Source organism: Taudactylus pleione, unplaced genomic scaffold (assembly GCF_031769625.1).
Source record: "Taudactylus pleione unplaced genomic scaffold, aTauple2 ptg000372l, whole genome shotgun sequence".
NCBI lineage: Eukaryota > Metazoa > Chordata > Amphibia > Anura > Myobatrachidae > Taudactylus > Taudactylus pleione.
The window spans coordinates 11,989,255-12,009,727 of record NW_028284773.1 but is presented as its reverse complement, the minus strand read 5'-3'; the positions used below and the strand labels follow the sequence as shown (position 1 = coordinate 12,009,727).

At 42.5% G+C, this 20,473-nt stretch overlaps 1 protein-coding gene across 3 annotated transcripts in view; it reads right to left on the bottom strand.

The window, feature by feature from the left end:
• The window catches only part of ACAP2 (ArfGAP with coiled-coil, ankyrin repeat and PH domains 2), a 115,039-nt gene extending 96,175 nt beyond the window's left edge, over positions 1-18,864 (bottom strand). For 2 of the 3 annotated variants that reach the window (XM_088444809.1, XM_088444810.1), the window contains exon 1: positions 18,637-18,863. In XM_088444809.1, coding sequence (XP_088300935.1) covers positions 18,637-18,689 — 53 coding nt within the window. In that variant the 5' untranslated portion in view covers positions 18,690-18,863. Of the gene's footprint in view, positions 1-18,636 lie in introns of all 3 variants that reach the window. The other variant, XM_088444811.1, reaches the window with a different exon arrangement.
• Positions 18,865-20,473: the final 1,609 nt, after the last annotated feature.

The following is a 20,473-nucleotide window of genomic DNA, read 5'->3' as shown; positions in this document are numbered from 1 at the left end:
TCGTATACTCACAAGTTTGGATAAATGAACTAGTTCCAAATTGTATCTGTCTACTTCCTCGATTTAATATACTCTTATGGCAGTGGTTCCCAAACTGGATGCCGTGGCACCCTTAGGTGCTGCAGGGCACCTGCAGGGGTATCAGAGTTTGGTGGTTCAGTAAAATATCAAATTATTTATGGTCAATGTGATTGGCAGCCAGCTCTGGTTCTGCCTATCATAAAATGTGAACAAACAGAAGTGCAACCCTGTCCTCCACCACGTAACAAACTAATTAAACAGGTTAAGCACAATTTACTTCACTTAATAAATTTTGCTGAAATTCTCAAGAAACTTTTGGTCTACGAGTGCAGATACTCTAGGGTTCCCCGATTCAAGAAAGTTTGGGAAACACTGTCTTATGGGCACTGATGCGCATTAATGAAAACGGAGTGTTGGGGCACTGTATAATGCTAATAGGAGCTATTCAATTCATTGCTCCTATTATAAGATTAGCTTTCTAGGCTAAAAGAGGTTGTCACTTCAAAAATAATATACTAAATCCCTTGCCAATTATATTACAGAACCTTGTGTTTGATTATATTCATCATTACATTTTTATGATTATACAAATAGTGCTGTGGTTTTAGAATGACAACAGCGCATAGTTGAATTAGATAAGACACCATAACTGTAGGGGAAGAACACAACAACCATCCCTGAAAACACAGACACACAGGTTTTGTAACAAAGATGGACAATGCGGCAAGATGTAAGACAATGAGGCCGGAAAGAAAGGTTAAAATAAAGCATTTTGATACACAATAGTTTATGCTTATCATGTCATACAATGTTTTTAAGAAAATTTTTAACAGCCATAAATGGGCATAGGTACTTTAAAAATTTTCATTCAAAATATTAAAAGCTTCAAACAGAACTACTATATCTGGAAAAAGAACGTATGCAACATAAATTTGATGTCACCTAATGATGAATATAATCAGACACAAGGTTCTGTAATATAATTGGCAAGGGATTTAGTATATTATTTTTGAAGTGGCAACCTCTTTTAGCCTAGAAAGCTAATCTTAGAAAATTGTTTCATAACAGCTAACCTGGGTCTGTGATACCCATAACATGAAAATTCCATAATATCCAGAAAAATAACATTTATTGAACAATGGTGCATTACAAGAATCAGGCTATGGGCGGTATTGAATTGTTTCGCCCCCTTACGCCCCCCACAGGAGCTATTCAATTGATGCTGCTGGCGCACCATTTTAGCTCGCAGCCCCAGGGGAGTGCGAGCTAAAATGGGCGAAAAGTGACCTGTTTGGGCGCCCAAACAGCACTTCTCGCAATCTTGCCCAATACTTTGGTCAGAGGTAGCCGTTTTACGCAGCTAAACCGGACCCACTATGGGCGCGATCAGCGCAAAAATGGGCATCAATTGAATAGCGCCCCACGATCTCCTAAAGAGGAAATCTGAACTGCGAAAACAATTAAATACCGCCCTGTATGCTATAAACAAGAAATTACAACTGAAAAAATAAAGACATTTTCAGAACAAATCATTATTGTCGTCCTTCCTTTTAGTGGCTTTCTGTTTTAGTGGCTTTCTGGGTTTTTTTTAGCCTTTTTGCAACAACAGCTAAAATTGTGTCACTAAAATCAGAACTCTTTTCAGGAACAAAGAATTTTTCTACACTTACTTGGGCCTGATTTTTGTTGCAAGGTACTGGCCATGAGATTCAATCAATCAGTACCTTGGCCTTAGGCTTAGGATCAGGAATATAATTATTATTTCCACTTTTATAAGTTAATGCTAACTATGGGTGTTAGAGACCCATAACGTCATTACAGGAAATCTATAAAAAAAATGTTTTCAATTTTAAATACAGGGCATTAAAAGTAATAATGCTTCATGAAAGTATAAATATCAAAATAAAAAAAATTGTTACTATGGGGTCGATTCAATGCAGTGCGCTGTTGATAGCACTGAGACGGAGTTCCCGGAGTATTCAGTTCAGTGCCCTGTTAGTCCGACTAAAAGGATTTCTTCTCACATCCTCCTGAAGGTGCTAGCAGAAATCCGATTGAAGTGCTGGTCGAGAGGCAGTTTGCCGGCTTAGCGTGGGATTGATAGCCTCGCGGCCGACACTTCGGTCGCAGAATGCCGGTTCATGCGTCTAAACACCCAGATTAAGTCGTGAGAAATGACATTCTCCGACTTAGGTTGATAAACCGCGTGCTGATTTGAATAGCTCCGGGACCAACTTTCCGACACTATTCACCTCGCGCTTAATTGAATCGCCCCCTATGTAATTTATTGAACAGTTAGAAATGGCTGGGCGTGTCAGACCCCTGGTTAGCTTTCTAGAGTTCAGAAGTTCCATGCCTTTACATTTTACCAAGATACTATCAAATATTAAAACTCACTCTTCCCTTTAGTAACAAAGAACATATTACAAGCAAGTCCAAAGTTTCACTTATCTGCAATGAGGTCAAATACGCACACAGCAAGAATGGATAAAGTGCACCTGGCATTATCTTAACCATTTATGTCACGTAAAGAAGATATATAGAACAAGAATGCAAGGTTTCTGTAGCAGATTTATGTTATGGGGAAAAATATTTTGTAATTAGAATTAATCTGTGTATTATGGATGAGAGGGGTGCAATTGATGGGAATGGACGACAGCTGAACAAACACTGCAAAATAAGTGATGGATGAATGAAGCAATCTTCATCTGCTTCATCCAGAAAACGCGTTACCATCTTAAGCTTGGTACACACTAGACGATTTCTGGAACGATATAGCCGATTCTGACGCATCGGAACGACATATCGTTCAAAATTGTCCAGTGTGTATACTCTATGTCATCCGGTGCGCTCTCCCGTGGGGTTGGCAGTCGCATCGTCAGGTCAGCCTGCATGTAGGGCTGGCCCGATGATGCGGCTGACGACCCCATGCTGCAGGATGTGAAAGGGTCCGACATATCGGGCACCAGATCTTCTAGTGTGTACAGGCCACTCAATAGGTCAGCTCTCGGCAGGGGGGAGGGGGTCACATCGCTGGGTACACACATCACTTAGTGTGTACTGAGCATTACTGTCCTGGACAATTAACTTGCTGAATTTATTTTTAATTATTTTATTTTGTTTATTTACCTAGGACCATTGTCATTCATTCTCAAATGCGAGATAGTCTTTCTTGATATAAATAATTAGTGTTCACTCTAGGTCCGGCGTGGAGCAGGGTGCCTGACCGCAGAAAGTGCAGGCTAGCTCGCACATCCTAAAATGGGCGTGGCTACAAGAAAGGGGGCATGTCTTTAAGACGCACCCCATATCATCACTCTTGGGGACATGCCCGGCACTTAGACATGCTGGGCTGCCCCAAGCGCTCCCCTTGCTGTGAATAGATGCCATGTGTATGGCATCTATTCAGCGGCGGTGAGCCCTGCTCCGCAGTTTTTCCCACCCGCGGGTGGAGATAACACTCGGCATGTTGTTTTAGCAAATCGGGCAGGGCGTGGTGCACCGCTAAAAAGCCTAGCGGGAACGTTAAATAATCTAACACTGTAATAGTTCAATTACAAACAGTGTATCATAAAAACGTAGAGAGTTTCCAATAATGTAAATAAATGATGTGTTCCACAGCCTGCTTGATCATATAGGATACTTCTAAATGTCGTTTCAGGAGTGCAAGTAGGATGACCTGGAATTGTCTTCGTGGAAATTCAAGTGCAATCAGAATTTTAGAGCGGTGTACTGCTGCAAGGTCTATCTGTGACTGCGCTATTAGTGAGACATTAGTAGAGCAGTCAGTGACAGCACAGAGGACTACAATGCAGATTGTATGTGCATTTCTACTAAGACAATCCCAGATCATCTACGGTTACTCCTGAAAACATTTAGAAGTTTCCCATCTGATGAAGAAGGCAACTGAACAAACAAAAAAAAAAACATTTATTTATAGTATTGGAAATCCTTTCCAGTTTTATGAAACACCATCGACTCCAATATCAGAGAAAGAAATGAGAATTTAACTATTATACCGCTGGATCATTTATAGCCAGAAAGACTCTTAAAGTAGCTCTACCAACACACCTGCTTCTATGAGATACATATATGTCTACCAACTCAAGAGATTTTGGATTCCCTTTACATCTCAAGAGTAGCAAACTTGACCAGTTATTTCGTTTCAGAAGAGTGTCGAAAATTTAAAATTTATATTAATTATTCTCAAACCCATGTCATGTTAAGTTTAACAAATCGTCCATCTTGCTATCCCTCTAGGACACTATACTTACTATTACAATAGCTTTCAAGCCACCATTTTCCGAGTCTACTACTCACCCCTCTCTAAATAACACACATGTACTTTTTACCAATTTCGTTCCTTACCTGTAATAATCTCAACCTGTCTCAAGAAACTACTAACTGTTCCATCACTTGTATTCTAATTTTTTAGAGAACACAATGTCTGGATTTCAACCCTTTCACTCTGTTGCTGTGATGTATTGTCCCTTTGGATAAACTCTATTGCTTGCCAGATTTCCTTATTTATTTTCCTCTGCAGTCCCAACTATCATATTGGAGTATTTTAACATACCAGTTGACTATCCATAATCTCCTTTCACTTTACTAGTCTTCATTCTAGCACCCTGCACCTGTCCCAACCCGTGCAGTTCTTCTATCCTGCCTGGGGTGTCACTCTCTGCTCTGGTGCTTCTAGCTCACTCAGATGATGCAACAGACTGCTGAGATTCAGCAATTTGTGTGCTAGAAGCACCAGAGCAAAGAGAGAAACGAAAACTTAAAAACTCTTCTTTTTTTAAAATTCTATGCCCGATTCATAACCGATCGCAACTGCGATTATGCACACAGACGGCCGATTGCATGAGCAGAACGCAACATCGAAGTGCGCGTAGGTCTCACTGCATTCGGACTGCGATCACAGACCCATTGCAGATAGATTGACAGGAAGTAATCATTTGGGAGTGGTGACGGGGGGATAGTACTTGATGACACCAATGGTTTTGCAGACTTGCTAAGTATTATGGATGTATGTAAGGCGAAGTAGGCATCCTTATGTTATGCTGCGACGGCAATGCGATTGCAAACAGTATATTTTCGCAGTGGGACTGCAATTGCAGCTGCGATCCGAAATGAATCAAGCCCTCTATCACCTGATCTTTCAGGACAACTTAGTTAATCTTGGTCTCCATTGTTCATTCCAGTCTTAATACTAGTAATAAGTACCTCTCCATGAATATAATACTAGTAATAAGTACCTCTCCATGAATATCTGTCCACAATTCTTTAAGCATGTGGTTATTAGTCAATTCTGAAGAAATAAAAATCGTAACCAAATTCTCTCTCTGACTACGATCTCAGGTCTCAACTCCCATACCTCTCCAAGCTTCCTGAGAGGCTTGCTACACTCACCTTACACCCTTAGGGGTAAATTTACTAAGATGGGAGTTCTATTTAAGCGATGTTGCCCATAGCAACCAATTGGATTCGACTTCTCATTTACAGTCAGGTGCATAAATATTGGGACATTGGCAGAATTTTCATATTTTGGCCTCTATTCACCACCACAATGGCTTTGAAATGAAACAAACAAGATGTGCTTTAACTGCAGACTTTCAGATTTAATTTGAGGGTAATTACATCCAAATCAGGTGAACGGTGTAGGAATTACAACGGTTTCTATATGTGCCTCCCACTTTTTAAGGGGCCAAAAGTAATGGGACTATCAACTCAAAAGCTATTTCATGGACAGGTGTGGGCCTCGTTATTTCATTATCAATTAAGCAGGTAAAAGGTCTGGAGTTGATTCTAGGTGTGACATTTGCATTTGGAATCAGTTGCTGTTGACTCTCAATATGAGATTCAAAGAGCTGTCACTATCAGTGAAGCAAGCCATCATTAGGCTGAAAAATCAAAACAAACCCATCAGAGAGATAGCAAAAACATTAGGTGTGGCCAAATCAACTGGAAAAAGAAAGAATGCACCGGAGAGCTCAGCAACACCAAAAGACCCGGAAGACCACGGAAAACAACTGTGTTGGATGACAGAAGAATTATTTCCCTTGTGAAGAAAAACCCCTTCACAACAGTTGGCCAAATCAAGAACACTCTCCAGGATGTAGGTGTATATGTGTCAAAGTCAACAATCAAGAGAAGACTTCACAAGAGTGAATATAGAGGGATCACCACAAGATGTAAACCATTGGTGAGCCTCAAAAACAGGAAGACCAGATTAGAGTTTGCCAAACAACATCTAAAAAAGCCATTACAGTTCTGGAACAACATCCTATGGACAGATGAGACAAAGATCAACTTGTACCAGAGTGATGGGAAGAGAAGAGTATGGAGAAGGAAAGGAACTGCTCATGATCCAAAACATACCACCTCATCAGTGAAGCATTGTGGTGGTAGTGTCATGGCGTGGGCATGTATGGCTGCCAATGGAACTGGTTCCCTTGTATTTATTGATGATGTGACTGCAGACAAAAGCAGCAGAATGAATTCTGAAGTGTTTCAGACAATATTATATGTTCATATTCAGTCAAATGCTTCAGAACTCATTGGACGGCGCTTCACAGTGCAGATGGACAATGACCCGAAGCATACTGCAAAAGCAACCAAAGAGTTTTTTAAGGCTAAAAAGTGGAATGTTATGCAATGGCCAAGTCAATCCCCTGACCTGAATCCGATTGAGCATGCATTTCACTTGATGAAGACAAAACTGAAGGGAAAATGCCCCAAGAACAAGCAGGAACTGAAGACATTTGCGGTAGAGGCCTGGCAGAGCATCACCAGGGATGAAACCCAGCGTCTAGTGATGTCTATGCATTCCAAACTTCAGGCTGTAATTGCCTGCAAAGGATTTGCAACAAAGTATTAAAAAGTGAAAGTTAGATTTAGGATTGTTTAGTTTGGCCCATTACTTTTGGCCCCTTAAAAAGTGGGAGGCACATATAGAAACCGTTGTAATTCCTACACTGTTCACCTGATTTGGATGTAATTACCCTCAAATTAAATCTGAAAGTCTGCAGTTAAAGCACATCTTGTTTGTTTCATTTCAAAGCCATTGTGGTGGTGAATAGAAGCAAAAATCTGAAAATTCTGTCAATGTCCCAATATTTATGCACCTGACTGTATCTTGCACCTTCTAGAAGAAAACACCTGGAATTTGCTTGGTTGTGATGGGAAACATCACTTCTTAAATAGAACTCCCATCTTCGTAAATTTACCCCTTACTGTCCTCACACCATCTATTGGTCCATGAGCCAGGCTTTCCTTCGCAATGATTCACATACTAAAGAGGGCAATGATTTAATCACTACAAAATCTAACATTACATTGCTAGCTTTTAATTCTCCTTGAACTCGCTGCATTTGACACTGTTGACCAGTCACTTCTCTGGATTTCCTAGATTTCAGGACATTGGGCCTGATTCAGACCCGCTCGCAAGTGGGTCGATGGCCCACGACTGCGCATGTGCCACCTCCGGCGTGCGCATGCACGAGACCCGTACTGCGACGGCAGCTCCGTCGCAACGGCTCTCGCTACAAGACGGGGCGGCTGTCGATGTTTATTGACCGCTCGCCCCGTTTTGTAGGCGGGGAGGGGCGGTGGCTGCACAAACGCAGGTGTTCCCTTAGGAACGCCTGGCGTTTGTGGGCGGCACTACTGACATCACTCGTGATGTCGGTAGTGGACTCCCTGCTCTATTAGAGCAGGAAGTCCACTCGGGCTTGCGGGAGGTGAGACCCTACCACAGGGTCTCCTCGCAAGCCCGATGGTCGTGATAACTGCGACCATCGCCAGGCCACTCGCTTAGCGAGTGGCCTGGAGGCCGGAAAAAAAACAAAACCCCGCCCTGATTCAGAGCGAGAGGCTCTGAATCAGGCCCATTGTTCTATTTTGGCAACCTGACCCCTTCACTCTGTACCTCTCATCCACACTTACTTGTACCCATTCCCAGGATATTTTTTCAAGTTGCATCACTTTATGGAATTTGCTCACTCCTGCAATAAGACTTTACCCTTAGTGTCACATCAGTTTTCCAAGACACCCGTAGGCCAAAAGAAAATACCCAACTTCATATCCCAACAACAGAGTAGGATTTAGAAAGAAGAACATAAATTGGAAAAACAAAACAAAACAAAAAATAAACCCAGTACTCTGTGCATGTTGCTAGCGTTATTAGATATAGAGCCCGATTCATAGTTGTACACTAATGCTGCAACTTTTCATAGCTGAGGATTTGCCAAAATATACTAATGCTACAGCGGCTAGGACAGTGGCTCCCAAACTTTTTTGAACCACAGCGCCCTATCAGCATTGTTTTCAAGGCACCCCTAAGCTAAAAGTTTGTTATTCAGAACATTTTTTAGTAAAGTGAAGTGAAGGAAATTGTGCTTACCTGTCATCCTTAGGTTCAGTTATGTGGTGGTGGACAGGTTTGTGCTTCTGTTTGTAAACATATTTACATTGTATTGACCATAAATAAATATGATTTGGTGCTGGACCACCAACCTGAGGCACCCCTGCAAGTGTCCCAAAGCACCCCAGGGTGCCACGGCGCACAGTTTGGGAACCACTGCCCTAGCCTCTAGACCAGGCATGCCAAACATGCGGCCCGAATAAACTTATTATGCGGCACAACAGTGTGGGCCCAAATATATATAATATGCGGTCCACACCCCTGCCACTGAGCTCCGTTCGGCCAGTGTTTACTTTATTTAAAACTGGCAACGCCGGTTTCTGAAGCGATCAGAGACTAAAGAAGCCTCTGATCGCTTCAGAGGCCAGCGTTCCCAGTGATGCATCGTGCAAATGAAGTCATGAGAGGAGCCTGCGCTGCCACTCTGGATCTAATCAGATCCAGTCAGCGGCAGCGTCTACGTGGGACGGTGGGAGTGATAACGGCTTGGACTGCAGCAGTGCCCAGTGGCCATCGTGAAGAAAGGCAAGTACTGCACAGGTGAGGGGGTCTGTTCTATACTGGGAGGGGGCACTACTAGGGACATTACTGGGGGCTCTGCATTAGGGGCACTGCATTAGGGGCTCTAATACAGGGGGGATTGCATAAGGGGCACTACTACAGGGGGCACTGCATTGGTATTTATTAATAAACCTTTCAAAATTGCATAGAAGGCTTTTTTTTTTGTTGCGGCTCACACACTCATAGACCTTAGGCCCTGTTGGTATTTTAAGTTTAGACATTATAGTATTTCCTGAAGATGTTCATCTTTAGGCAAGTTTATCAATTTCTCAAACCACCATCTTATCGTCTCTAAGCTATTGTAGCAGATTGTCATAGCTCACACAAAAATTACATATAGTATTATTGTAGTCAATCTACCGACACCCAACCCAACATTGCTGTGTGAGTGGATCATATATCAAAAATAAGAACAGCTCCGATTACAATCTGGTTGGATCAATATGCAATCTGTAGCACTTAAAATCATGTACCACACTCCTGTTTTTCTATGGATTGTAAGTTCGAGAGCAGGGTCTCCTACCTCTTTGTCTGCTCGGGAATAACTGTTGGTGTTTTATTAATGTGTTTGTCCCGAATTTTAAAGCACTGACGTATGCTGGCATAGAGTGGCACTACGCAAATAAATAATATAACTGAGCTGTCAATTTAAAATAATATTAGAATTACTACTAAATTACGTATTTTCATATGCTCTAACACAAGACAACCCCCCGAGTAGATTGCCTTTCCCCTCCCCCTACTCCCATACTAATGGTTCCAACATGTAGTATTTAAAAATACAGATTTCAGCATAGTGGACTACGATTACTACTACCACAGTGAAAGCAGCTCGTGTTGGACTCGAAGTCAAATTTGGGTTTTCAGAGGAGCAAAAAACATTACTCTTGCTGCAGTAATATTATACATAGAAACACTGGTGTGGTGGCACAAGTTTTAATGTCAAATGTTTTCTTTTGTGGGGCACACAGAAGGGTTTTGAATGTTCTGTCTGTAGGGCCACAAGGTCTAGTCTAAAGCACATAGGCTGGTGAGTAAGGCTTTTGTGGGAGAACATGGACTGGTGGGCAAGGCTTTTTTCAAGGGAGCATGTAGATTGGGTAGTATTGTTTTTGAAGCATGTGGACAGGTGCTTATTGCTTTTGTAAATGTTTTTTTTGTGGGAGCATGTGATCTGGTGGGTAATGTTTTTGCGGGAGAACGCAAGCTGATCGGCAATACATTTTTGTAGGAGAACATGGACTTGGGGGCTGTAAGAACATAGAATGGTGTGCAATTATATTGTGGATGGCACAAAATGGGCATGTACCCGTTGCAATTGTGAATACCTCTAACTTTTGGAGAACTAAAAAAAGACCATACTGGTTTTACAAGAGCCATATTGTTTGTTTGAATTAAGGTTTCACTCATGTCGATTCAAAACTAAATTCATAAGCCAACATCATCTTGTGGGCAAGGCATAGTACTGAAAAAGTCAGGGTTTTCACGCACAGTGGGCCAGATTCAGTGACGGACACAATGACGATATTCTCACAGAACTAGCAATTTGGTGCTATTGCGCCACACTGCGATTACCCACATTCATATGAATCCCTCAAAGTGAGTGACACGTAGTCAGAGTTTGGGGGTGGTAATGGGTGTATAAAAATATAGGTGTGTCTGACCATTTAAAATGCCGTTTCACGGGCGTGCATATATTTGCCATTGCGATCGCCTTCGGAGTATGAGAACTCTCTACCCCTGAAGTCTGTGGAGGCCATTTCAGTATACTGAACTCATTCCGTGGAAACAGTTTGTGGTTTGTGACATGGTGAGTTATGGATGAAGCCAATAGAACATTGGTAAACTGTGGCCATAACAGAATACACATAATCAGCAACAAAACTCAGGTAGGCTGTGGCGTTTAAATGATACTCAACTGGTATTAAGGGGTTTCATGTGTACCAAGTAAACATTCACCACACCATTACACCACCAGCATCAACCTGAACCATTGAAATAAGGCAGGAAGGATATATAGATTATGGGGTCTGTTTACTAAGCCTTGGATGGAGATTAAGTGAAGAGAGATAAAGTACCAGCCAACCAGCTCCTATCATTTTTCAAACACAACCTGTGATGTGGCAGTTAGGAGCCGATTGGTTGGTACTTTATCTCCGTTCACTTTATCTCCATCCAAGGTTTAGCAAATAGACCCTTATGTTGTTTCCAACAAATTCTGATGCTACCATTTGCATGTCATAGCAGAAATGAAGATTCATAGGACCAGGCAATGTATTTCACCTGTCTAGTTGTGGCGAGCCTGCACTCCACTATAACGTGTTTCCTGTTCACAGCTGAGAGGAGAGGAACCTGGTATGGTCTCCTGCTGATGTAGCCAATCCACTACAAGATTTGACATGCTCTGCTTTCAGAGATGCTTTTCTGTATTGCGAACTCGCAGCAACTGGCAGGCTATTGGCCAACTGTCACCTTCCTGTCAGTTGGAACCAGTCTGTCCTTTCTCCACTGACTACTCTCATCAACAGGGCATTTTCATCCACAGAACAGCTGCTCACTGGATGTTTTTAGTTTTGCGCACTATTCTCTGTAAATTCTCTAAAGTGTTGTGTGAAAGTTACAGATAATCAGCAGTTCAGCGCTCAACCCATCCCGTCTGGCACCAACAATCATTCCAGTCGCCGAGATCTAATTTCTTCCCCAGTCTGGTGTTTGGTCTGAACAACAACTGAACCGATGTCTACTTTTATGCATAGTTACTGCATCATGATTGGCTGGCAAGTGTACATGTGTTCCTAATAAAGTGGCCATTAAGTGTACATGAACAGGTTCATTTTACAGTGGTCTACATTTTAACCCAAAACCCTTAAACTAGCCCCTGTTTAAGTATGCAGCATTTCCTTTGGTAATGAAATAGCACAACCAGAGGAGCATAGGCAGCACCCATTAGCATGATTCAAGTCCCTAGTTCTAGTTCCTACAATGGGAGAAGATCCTCAATTCAAACAGCAGCATTATTGTAGCCAGATGTAAGAAAATGTTCTTTAAAGTCACTTTACAAAGTGGGCTGTGTCCTACTCAGGATATCTGGTGTAGATATAAAAATTATTACCATAAAATGTCTTATGCATAATAGACCTAAAAGGTTAGGAAACATTTGCATACATATTTGGACAGGTTACCAGCATCATTTATACATAAGGCTACCTGAATTAGAAGGTTAGAGTTCCTGTACAAATGTAAAAATATATTTTACAGTACAATGCAGTTTCACTTCCGTTTTAACGAAGACAGCAAGATGTAAAACTCCATAGTTTCAGTTTTGTCCAGTATAAAGTGTTCAGTCACATGTATCATATATTCAGGAAGAACAGAGCTGATTGAAGATATATTTCTTCCTGCACATAGCATCACATGGAGACAGCAAAAAAGTGCAAATCAGATTTGGAATGTAGTAAAATGTCTGATGGTCTCCTTAACCATATACTCCAGCGCTTGACATTAGGCTTAGAAAATATTTATTTTGCAATAGTTACTTAAGAGGTCTTAGGTTTTTCTCCAATCACGGTCCATTTCCTTTCCTCTGAATTACTCCAAAATAAACATGATGCAATCAGTATAAACTCCTGAACTTGGAAAAGATCCAACTGATAGCACATGGTAACAGTGGGCACATAAAAGGTTTTTGTAGTTGTCGGTAGCCAGCTCTATCATGTGTCTTTACAAGTCATATACACAAATGCAAGCATGATAGTATTGCACTGCAATGGCAAATCTGAGGAAATCCATAATATAGAAAAGGACTATGATGCCTGTGATACTGATGACAGCTGCAGGAATAACATATTTGACAATTTTCCTTTTTTATGGTTTTCCTTATTTAATAGGACTCATTGATCTCCAATGTGCTCCTAGAAAATGGTGTTCCATTTGCAAAATGTCTTTTTAGGACAGACTTACTTTTCCCTTCAGCTAGTTCCTGAGGAGTTATTTAGTCAGATCTCTATGTCTGACCCTTTCTCTTTACATATGTACCTTATGGGAGTAGGAAGGAGCAGTGTGTAAGGATTGTGCTGTGCTTGTAAAAGGAGCATTCCAAAAGATCTCTGCTCACTACGGCATAGGTCAAGTGACTGTGGTTGCCATGGCAGTCGAATGACACATTACAAACTGTAAATTAATAGCAGTTTGAATAAAAAAAAAAAAACAGTCTCTACTTAGAGTAATGCTGCCCATCCACTACATGACATATAAACGACAGCACTATTACAACATTTTAATCGTGCTGTCGTTTCTATGTCTGTGTTGTGCCTACACTGAACGTTCAGTGTAGGCACATCCATCATCCCCGTACATGCTCAACCTGACATGATCGTCAGGTTGACCAGCATGTACTGGCGATGATAGATGGCAAAAACGACCAGCGGGCATGCGCATCACTGGTCGTTTTTCACATTAAACTGTCCGATTTGTGCGCGATTACCAAGAGATTGAGAGATAACGAGGTAGTTATCGCTCAATCTCTATGTTTAATCGCCAAGTGGATGGGCAGCATCAGAAAGAAAAAATTACATAGAAAAAACCCAACACACAAGATGCTGTAAGATTGCAACTTTATCAACAAGTTACTGCCTTTTGGTATAGGGTATAGTCTAATGTCATTGCTGCATTAGATGACAGTGAAAGCACAGTTTCAATGCTTCCTCCTAAGGGCACTGCATAACATAAGGAAGTTAACCTGAGACAAAATAAAATGTTTGTGGACAAATTATCGCCCAGATCACAAGATCCAAGAGTTTATGAAAAATGTTACATCAGCAACTTAATAGTCTGGACACCAAAGAGATAAAAGCTCTGTGATACTGTATATTAATGAAAGTCTAGCATCGCTTTAACAATTTGGTTTCTGATGGTAAATTACAATACAGTATGTAAAACTAAAAGAACAAACAGGACAATCTGGAAGAATAATAGATTTAATAAAAATACCACATTTCTTTCATATCACAGCACCTAATGGACATCCAAATTAATACATTTACATAAATGTATGTACAGAAAGGATTTCTATACATGCTTTGATAATTCCTGCTACAGGAATCGCATTATTCTTACAGTAAAGCACGTAGATGCACTTTACATTCTTATCAGACATTTGTTTAGTGGAGGAAGATGGCCACTCATTGCTCAAAGTGTAAACAAACAGTCTCCCACAGAAAGGTCTTTACCGAAATATAGAAATCAAAAGCAATTAGCACTTTAACATTTACTTTCTCCCACACAAAATGAATAAAGAAAGGCACAATATGAAATTAATGTCCTTTCAAAGACTTGTGAAAAAAAAAAAAAAAATTATATTATAATATATATATATCACACACACACACACACACACACACACACACACACACACACACACACACACACACACACACACACACACACACAATTAAGAATTACTAACTTTCAAAAATATATATGTAGCATAAGAAGTGAAGTGGAGACGGTTAAGGCATGGGGACACTCTGTATTTGAACTTGAAAATGTTTCACATTCTGTTAACATTTTCTTTGCTGTTTATTTTCCGCAGTTTTTTAATGGTATCATCCATGCAAGGAATTGCCCAAAAGGTTGCAGTTTCAGAAACTAGGGATGCCCTCAAACAACCACAACATGAGAATACAGCTGGATGTGTATTTTTTTTATCATTACAGACAATACTCTCTCATTGAGGACCTAAAGCATAGTAGATAGTTTTCAAACAAAAGACAAAATTCCCAAAGTATAAGACCATTACAAAGGCATTGGGTATCATTCAGAACTCAGTACAGGTCACTATGGCCCGTATTCAAGTAGTTTCGCACCCACAATGCTTTTTCGCATGCCACACTTTTCGCCGACATCGCGTGTTTTAGCCGTGGAAACTTTTAGTGCGTGCTCCCGCTATTCGCCGTATTCAATTCCAAAGGATGCGAAAACGCATCCCGGCGAAACTGTAACAGGCGAAAAGTGTTGGCAGAATTGGAAAAATCAGCCTGACACCCCTTAAGTGCTGTGAATTGCTCCAAAATAGCGTCTTTGCACAAGTGGCGAATAATAGCATTAAGCAGGTTTAATTGGTGAAAATAAGTAGTCCTGTCAAATTTGGGGTACATGAAAATGGGTGCAAGCATGGTTAAAAATTGCTCAAGTGAAGTCTTAATAAGCGCTAAAAACGCACCTTCAGCAAACACCTGCAATTAAAAAAAAACACCTCCCCCATACTTGCAGACCCCCAAAAGTCTATTTCGCTGGTTTTTGCGTTTGTTCCCCCACTTTGTACTTTTTCTCCCCCATTTTCAAAGTGCTTTTTTGGTTTTTTTTTTGACTCATTTATCCTTTGTGGGGATGTCCAAAGGGTGCAGAGTGGTTTCCGTACCTTTGCACCCCAAAATCGCAATTCTGCATTCTTTTCCGCCGGGTATTCATAGGCAAAACTTTTTCGCCTATTACATTGCATTGACTTTCACGTGTACGCAAAAAGTCTTTGCAATTGAATATGGCGAAACTTTTCCGCCTGGCGAAATGACGTCATCCACTATACTTTTTCGCGGATTCTGACATTTAGCCGGCAATTGAATACGGGCCTATGTATGAAGTGTAAGATACATAAAACTACAGTCAGAATGCCTAATTCAGACCCCTACCACCACACACTTACTGAACAAGAAGTGCACTTATCTGTGGCTGTAATGGAAGATAATGTTCAACAATCTATGAGACATCCACAAAAAGGATCTTTGTGGTAGAGCTTGAAGGAAGCACCCCAGCTGCACGGAATAAATACGCCAAATAGCTTACAAAATGCCATTTAGAAGACCCTGCAGATATGTGTCAGGAAGTCTTGTGGTCGGACAGGACTAAAGTGGAACTTTGTGACCAGAATGCCAAGAAGCAAGTACAGTATATATTATGCAAATTATACACTATGTAACAATATTGCATGTAATAAACAATTTTATGGGGATGCTTTCAGTGGCAAGGACAGACAATCCTGATTATAAGGCAAATGAAGAGTATGCATTACAGACAAATCCTAAAGCTAGAAAGCTCAAACTGAGGAGAATGTAGGTCTTTCAACGGGACAATGATCGAAAGTACACTGCAAAAACAACAAGCCTTCAAATGTAGAAAATAGATGTCCCTGCATGGACAGGCCAGAGGCACTATTTTAATCACATTGAAATTTGTGGTAAAGCCCTCAAGCTTGCTGTCCATCATACTGTAGCTCCACATCTAACCTGACCCAGCTTCAAAAACATCTCTAATTTACTGTTCAAAGTTAATAGAGGATTATATAAAGAGTACTGTTGTAATAGCAGCAAGGGGTATGAATATTAAATGTATATTTCATGATTTACCCTTCTCTGTTTTGGGAGCAACTCTGTAATGATGAATGGGTGAACCACAAATAAAAATTTCTGTTCTAAAAAAATAAAAGTTCTAGCCTGAGAGGATGAATATTGCAAAGCACATACATTTGTTTGTCATCTTCTTAACAGTTTCCGTAGCCAACTGCAGACTTTTTCGGTTTGCATCAAGTATGTATGGTGATTGTACAGTCTTAAGGTTGCATGCATCTGTATAAGACAGAACCTATGCAAGTCCAGACCCTGCAATATTCTGGCACACATTAGTATACCCCTTTCCACCAAAATCCCGGTTCTGACCTAGAATATCCCTGGAATATCCCAGGTCGGCGCCATTCACACTGCACATGGGTGCAGCACGGGCACTTGGAGATTATGTCATCACCAAGCGCCAGAAACACCTGCTCATCCCTGAACACCAGACCACAGTGGACCAGCGACCAGGGCTGTCACAGCTGTCACCGTGGCAACGAGTCGGGAGAGATTACAGCCTCCCTGTACGAAGCGGGGATGGGGTAAAAACCCTCTACGGTCCGGACCATACGGGGAGGTTGTAATCTTTCCCTCCCCTGTGACAGCTGTCACACAGATAGCTTCCGACTACCACCCAATCACCGTGCTAGAAATGGGTCACGGGTTGGAAGACAGGGTAACCTATTTCCACTGAGCTTGACTAGGGGTTTTTCCCGCTAAAAACCCTGCTCGATACCCGGGATGAAATCCAGGATTTTTTTCCTAAGAGCCTTATCCACTGAGCCACTACCCGGGTTGACATGGTAATAACCTGGGTATTTGGGCCAGTGGAAAAGGGGTATAAATTTGCTTCCTGACCTTAATGGTATGGTTTTATTGAATTACTGTTTTTGGTCTTTGCCTTAGCCTGAACATTGTCCCTTTCTGTCTACCTGAAGCTTTGTGGCTGTTTTAATCACCTGCAGTTTTTGACACTCTATGTGTGACTTGCCACACCTAACCTCTTTCATCCTTTTGTCGGTTGTTAGTTGTAACCATATTTTTTAGCACTTATAGGTACAATTACAGGTGAACACATTTGGGGCGATTCAATTGCTTGCGCCTACAGGAGTTACTAATGGGCGCCCGACAGAGCAAATCAATTGTTGTTCCGTTCGGGCGTGAATGCCGCAGGTGGACACATTTCTGCTCTCACCCTCCTGAGGTGGCAATCAGAAATGTGCAAAAAGTCCAGGTTTTGGGCATTCAAACAGCTGTTTGGACACGCTATCCAGAACTTTAGATGGGTTTAGCAGTTTTACGTGTTTAGACCCTGTCTATTTAGGTGTGACATGCACGCAAAGGCATGGGCACCCAAAACCACTTGAATATCGCCCCCCGAACTCCCATCACATTAGACAGATCAGGCGCGATAAAATAACTGACTCGCTCCCATAAAGCGGCTTTCACTGTTAATTCATCTTTATTTATATAGGCCAAAATATTATGCAGCATTTTACAGAGTATGTTTAATCATTCACTGCTCTAATGGAGTTTGTCATCTAATTTCTCTAACTGCTACCCACTGTGCCCAATCACGCATGGCGCCTCATGACACCACAATGCAAAACCGAGGAAAGATGAATCTTATGTAAACAGACCCTCAGGGTATAATATACTTATTTTGCCAGTACTGATAGGAAATATACATTTTAGTCAAGGCAAACTTCTAAGGTATTAAAGAGTGCAAAGGTTGCTCCTCTTAGTAATATGCCTGACAAGAACACAGAATATTTCATCATTATGTACCAACGTCTTCCACTAGCAGGTTTTGGGGCTTCTTTTACTACAGCTTTCGATGTGTATGTATCAGTTATGTCAAAGAACTTTGCCAACTTCATCTGTTTAGAATATAAAGAGGTACAAAAGTATTTATTAAAAGGGGACAGCCAACATCATCAGTGACCGGGTCAATCATAACAGTGCTTGAGACAGTGAGGTGATTTGCCAACAGAGCTTACACTCTGCCTGCCTATTGATAGCACAGTCCCATAGCCCGTGATCTCTTGCTAGTGATCACACTTGCTTATTATATTAGCCTCCAGGAACAGCCACAGCATGCACAGTCACTGACCAGTATACTGCAGGCGGCTGGCCAGCTGCTGTGGCACTACAGGGTGCAGAATGCGAGGTCACAGACTTTGCCAGACACCCTCAAGAGTTCCTCATCCACCCTCTGATAAATGTAAAGGAGGGTCCCCGACTTACCGAAACCGGGGAGAGTCCTTCAGGCACTCCTCAAAGTCCACCGTCACCCTCATGTCCCTGGCCTGAAGCTGTGGAGGCTGCGGGAGGTGGGAGCGGGCCGCGGTCACTGTGTGTATAGAGCCGGGAGGAAGGGGAAAGGTAACGGAGGCCGCTAGGTGGCGCTCTACATGGCCAACTTCCCTTTCCCTATAGACCGGCAACACAGCGAGCTCAATACTAACCCGCCTACACACCATGGCAACAGGCTAAAGGACAAGCTTTGTGACCAATGGACGTGCGTCAAGGGCGGAGCTCCGTGCGTTAGAGGGCGCGCCTAGTTAATAAGGACATCAGGGAAGTGGGATGAGTCACCCAGGAGGGAGGGCAGGGACACGGGAGGAGGGAGGCCTGGGCTGGCTCGGCTGGGAAAGGATAGGGCGAGGTAGGGGAGCCATTAACCCCTTCTTGCCGCTGTCTAGGAAATTAGTACAGACGCTGAGAGGTCATCACAGGACAGGAGCAGTGACCGGCCATGGGTGTGTGGGCGCTTTGTGTGTAAATTGTATACATTAGTTTGTAGCCTGTGCCCGATCCTTTTCCGGGGAGCCTATTAGACGTGAGGCAGCAGTGGCCCCGGCCCGGGCCACAATGTCACGGTCCAGGCTGTGTTCCAGCATTAGTAGTACATATAGCAAGTATCCTAGTCTAGGTTCTACCATCTTCCAGTCATGCCCAGGGGCACTCCGTTGCAGAGCAGGTGCATTTTAGCAGGTGCTGCTGGCTGTGCTGACTCAGCAGTTGACACGACAAACCCCATCATATGTTTATTAAACGTGGCTATAATATAATTATTTCTATTGAATACTAATGGTAAACTAGGTATCCCTAATCCTGCCACAAATCTGTGTGTTCCAGTTTATCCCTATTTCCTGTTCACCCCTCATGGCAATGTGGCACTACCCCTTCAAGCCACGTGCAGCTCTGCCACCTCAACGCTGGACGGGTCACTGGCTCCTGCTTATCTCTCTGCACTCTGGGCTGCCATGAATATAATATTACCATGATCATCTAATTGGCTACTTAGGGGGAGGGGCCCTAGATTGCACACCCTAAGCACAATGTGAGTTGCTACCTGCTGAGACTTGTAGTGCTGCAAGCATAAAGAGACAGATGCAAGTGTACACTCTGACCATGCTGAACCTAATAATATAACTGCTAAATAGCGTCAAAGAGGTTCTTTGCATAATAATGGCCATAATTATGGGCCTGCCACCGCATCTAGGTGACCTCTATCAGGCAGGTCCCTAACACTCCCATGGAACAAATATAGGGCACGGGACCCCCCCAGGCTAACCCAGCAGAACCGCCCTATGGCATCACACTAGTGTGAGACTTAAAGTGAGGGTCAAAGAATAATAAAGAAAGCCTGTGTGTTAAGTCCTACCTTATACCCCTTTTACACCGGAGCTATTGAAGGGTTAACCCGGGCAGCTCCCTGGTGTAAAAGGGGAGGGGGTTGGATCGCCGGCTCGAGTGACCCGGCAATCCAACCCAGGTAAATAGCAGGGTTTAACAGGCGTAGCCCGTGAAACCATGCTGTGAGAACAGCGCACTCTGGGTCATGATGACCTGGAGTGCGCTGCTAGCAGGCCGATTGGTCCGGCTTCAGTGGCGCTTGGAGATGACGTAATCTCCAAGCGTCCACTTTCACGCCGGGAAAGCCGGGTCTATGCAGACCCGTCTCCGGTGTGAGCGGCGCCGACTCGGGAATATCCCGAGTCGGCGCTGGCTAAATTCCTGGTCTGATCCGGATAGGAACTCTGGGCCTAATTCAGACCCTCAAGCGGGTCGATATTTG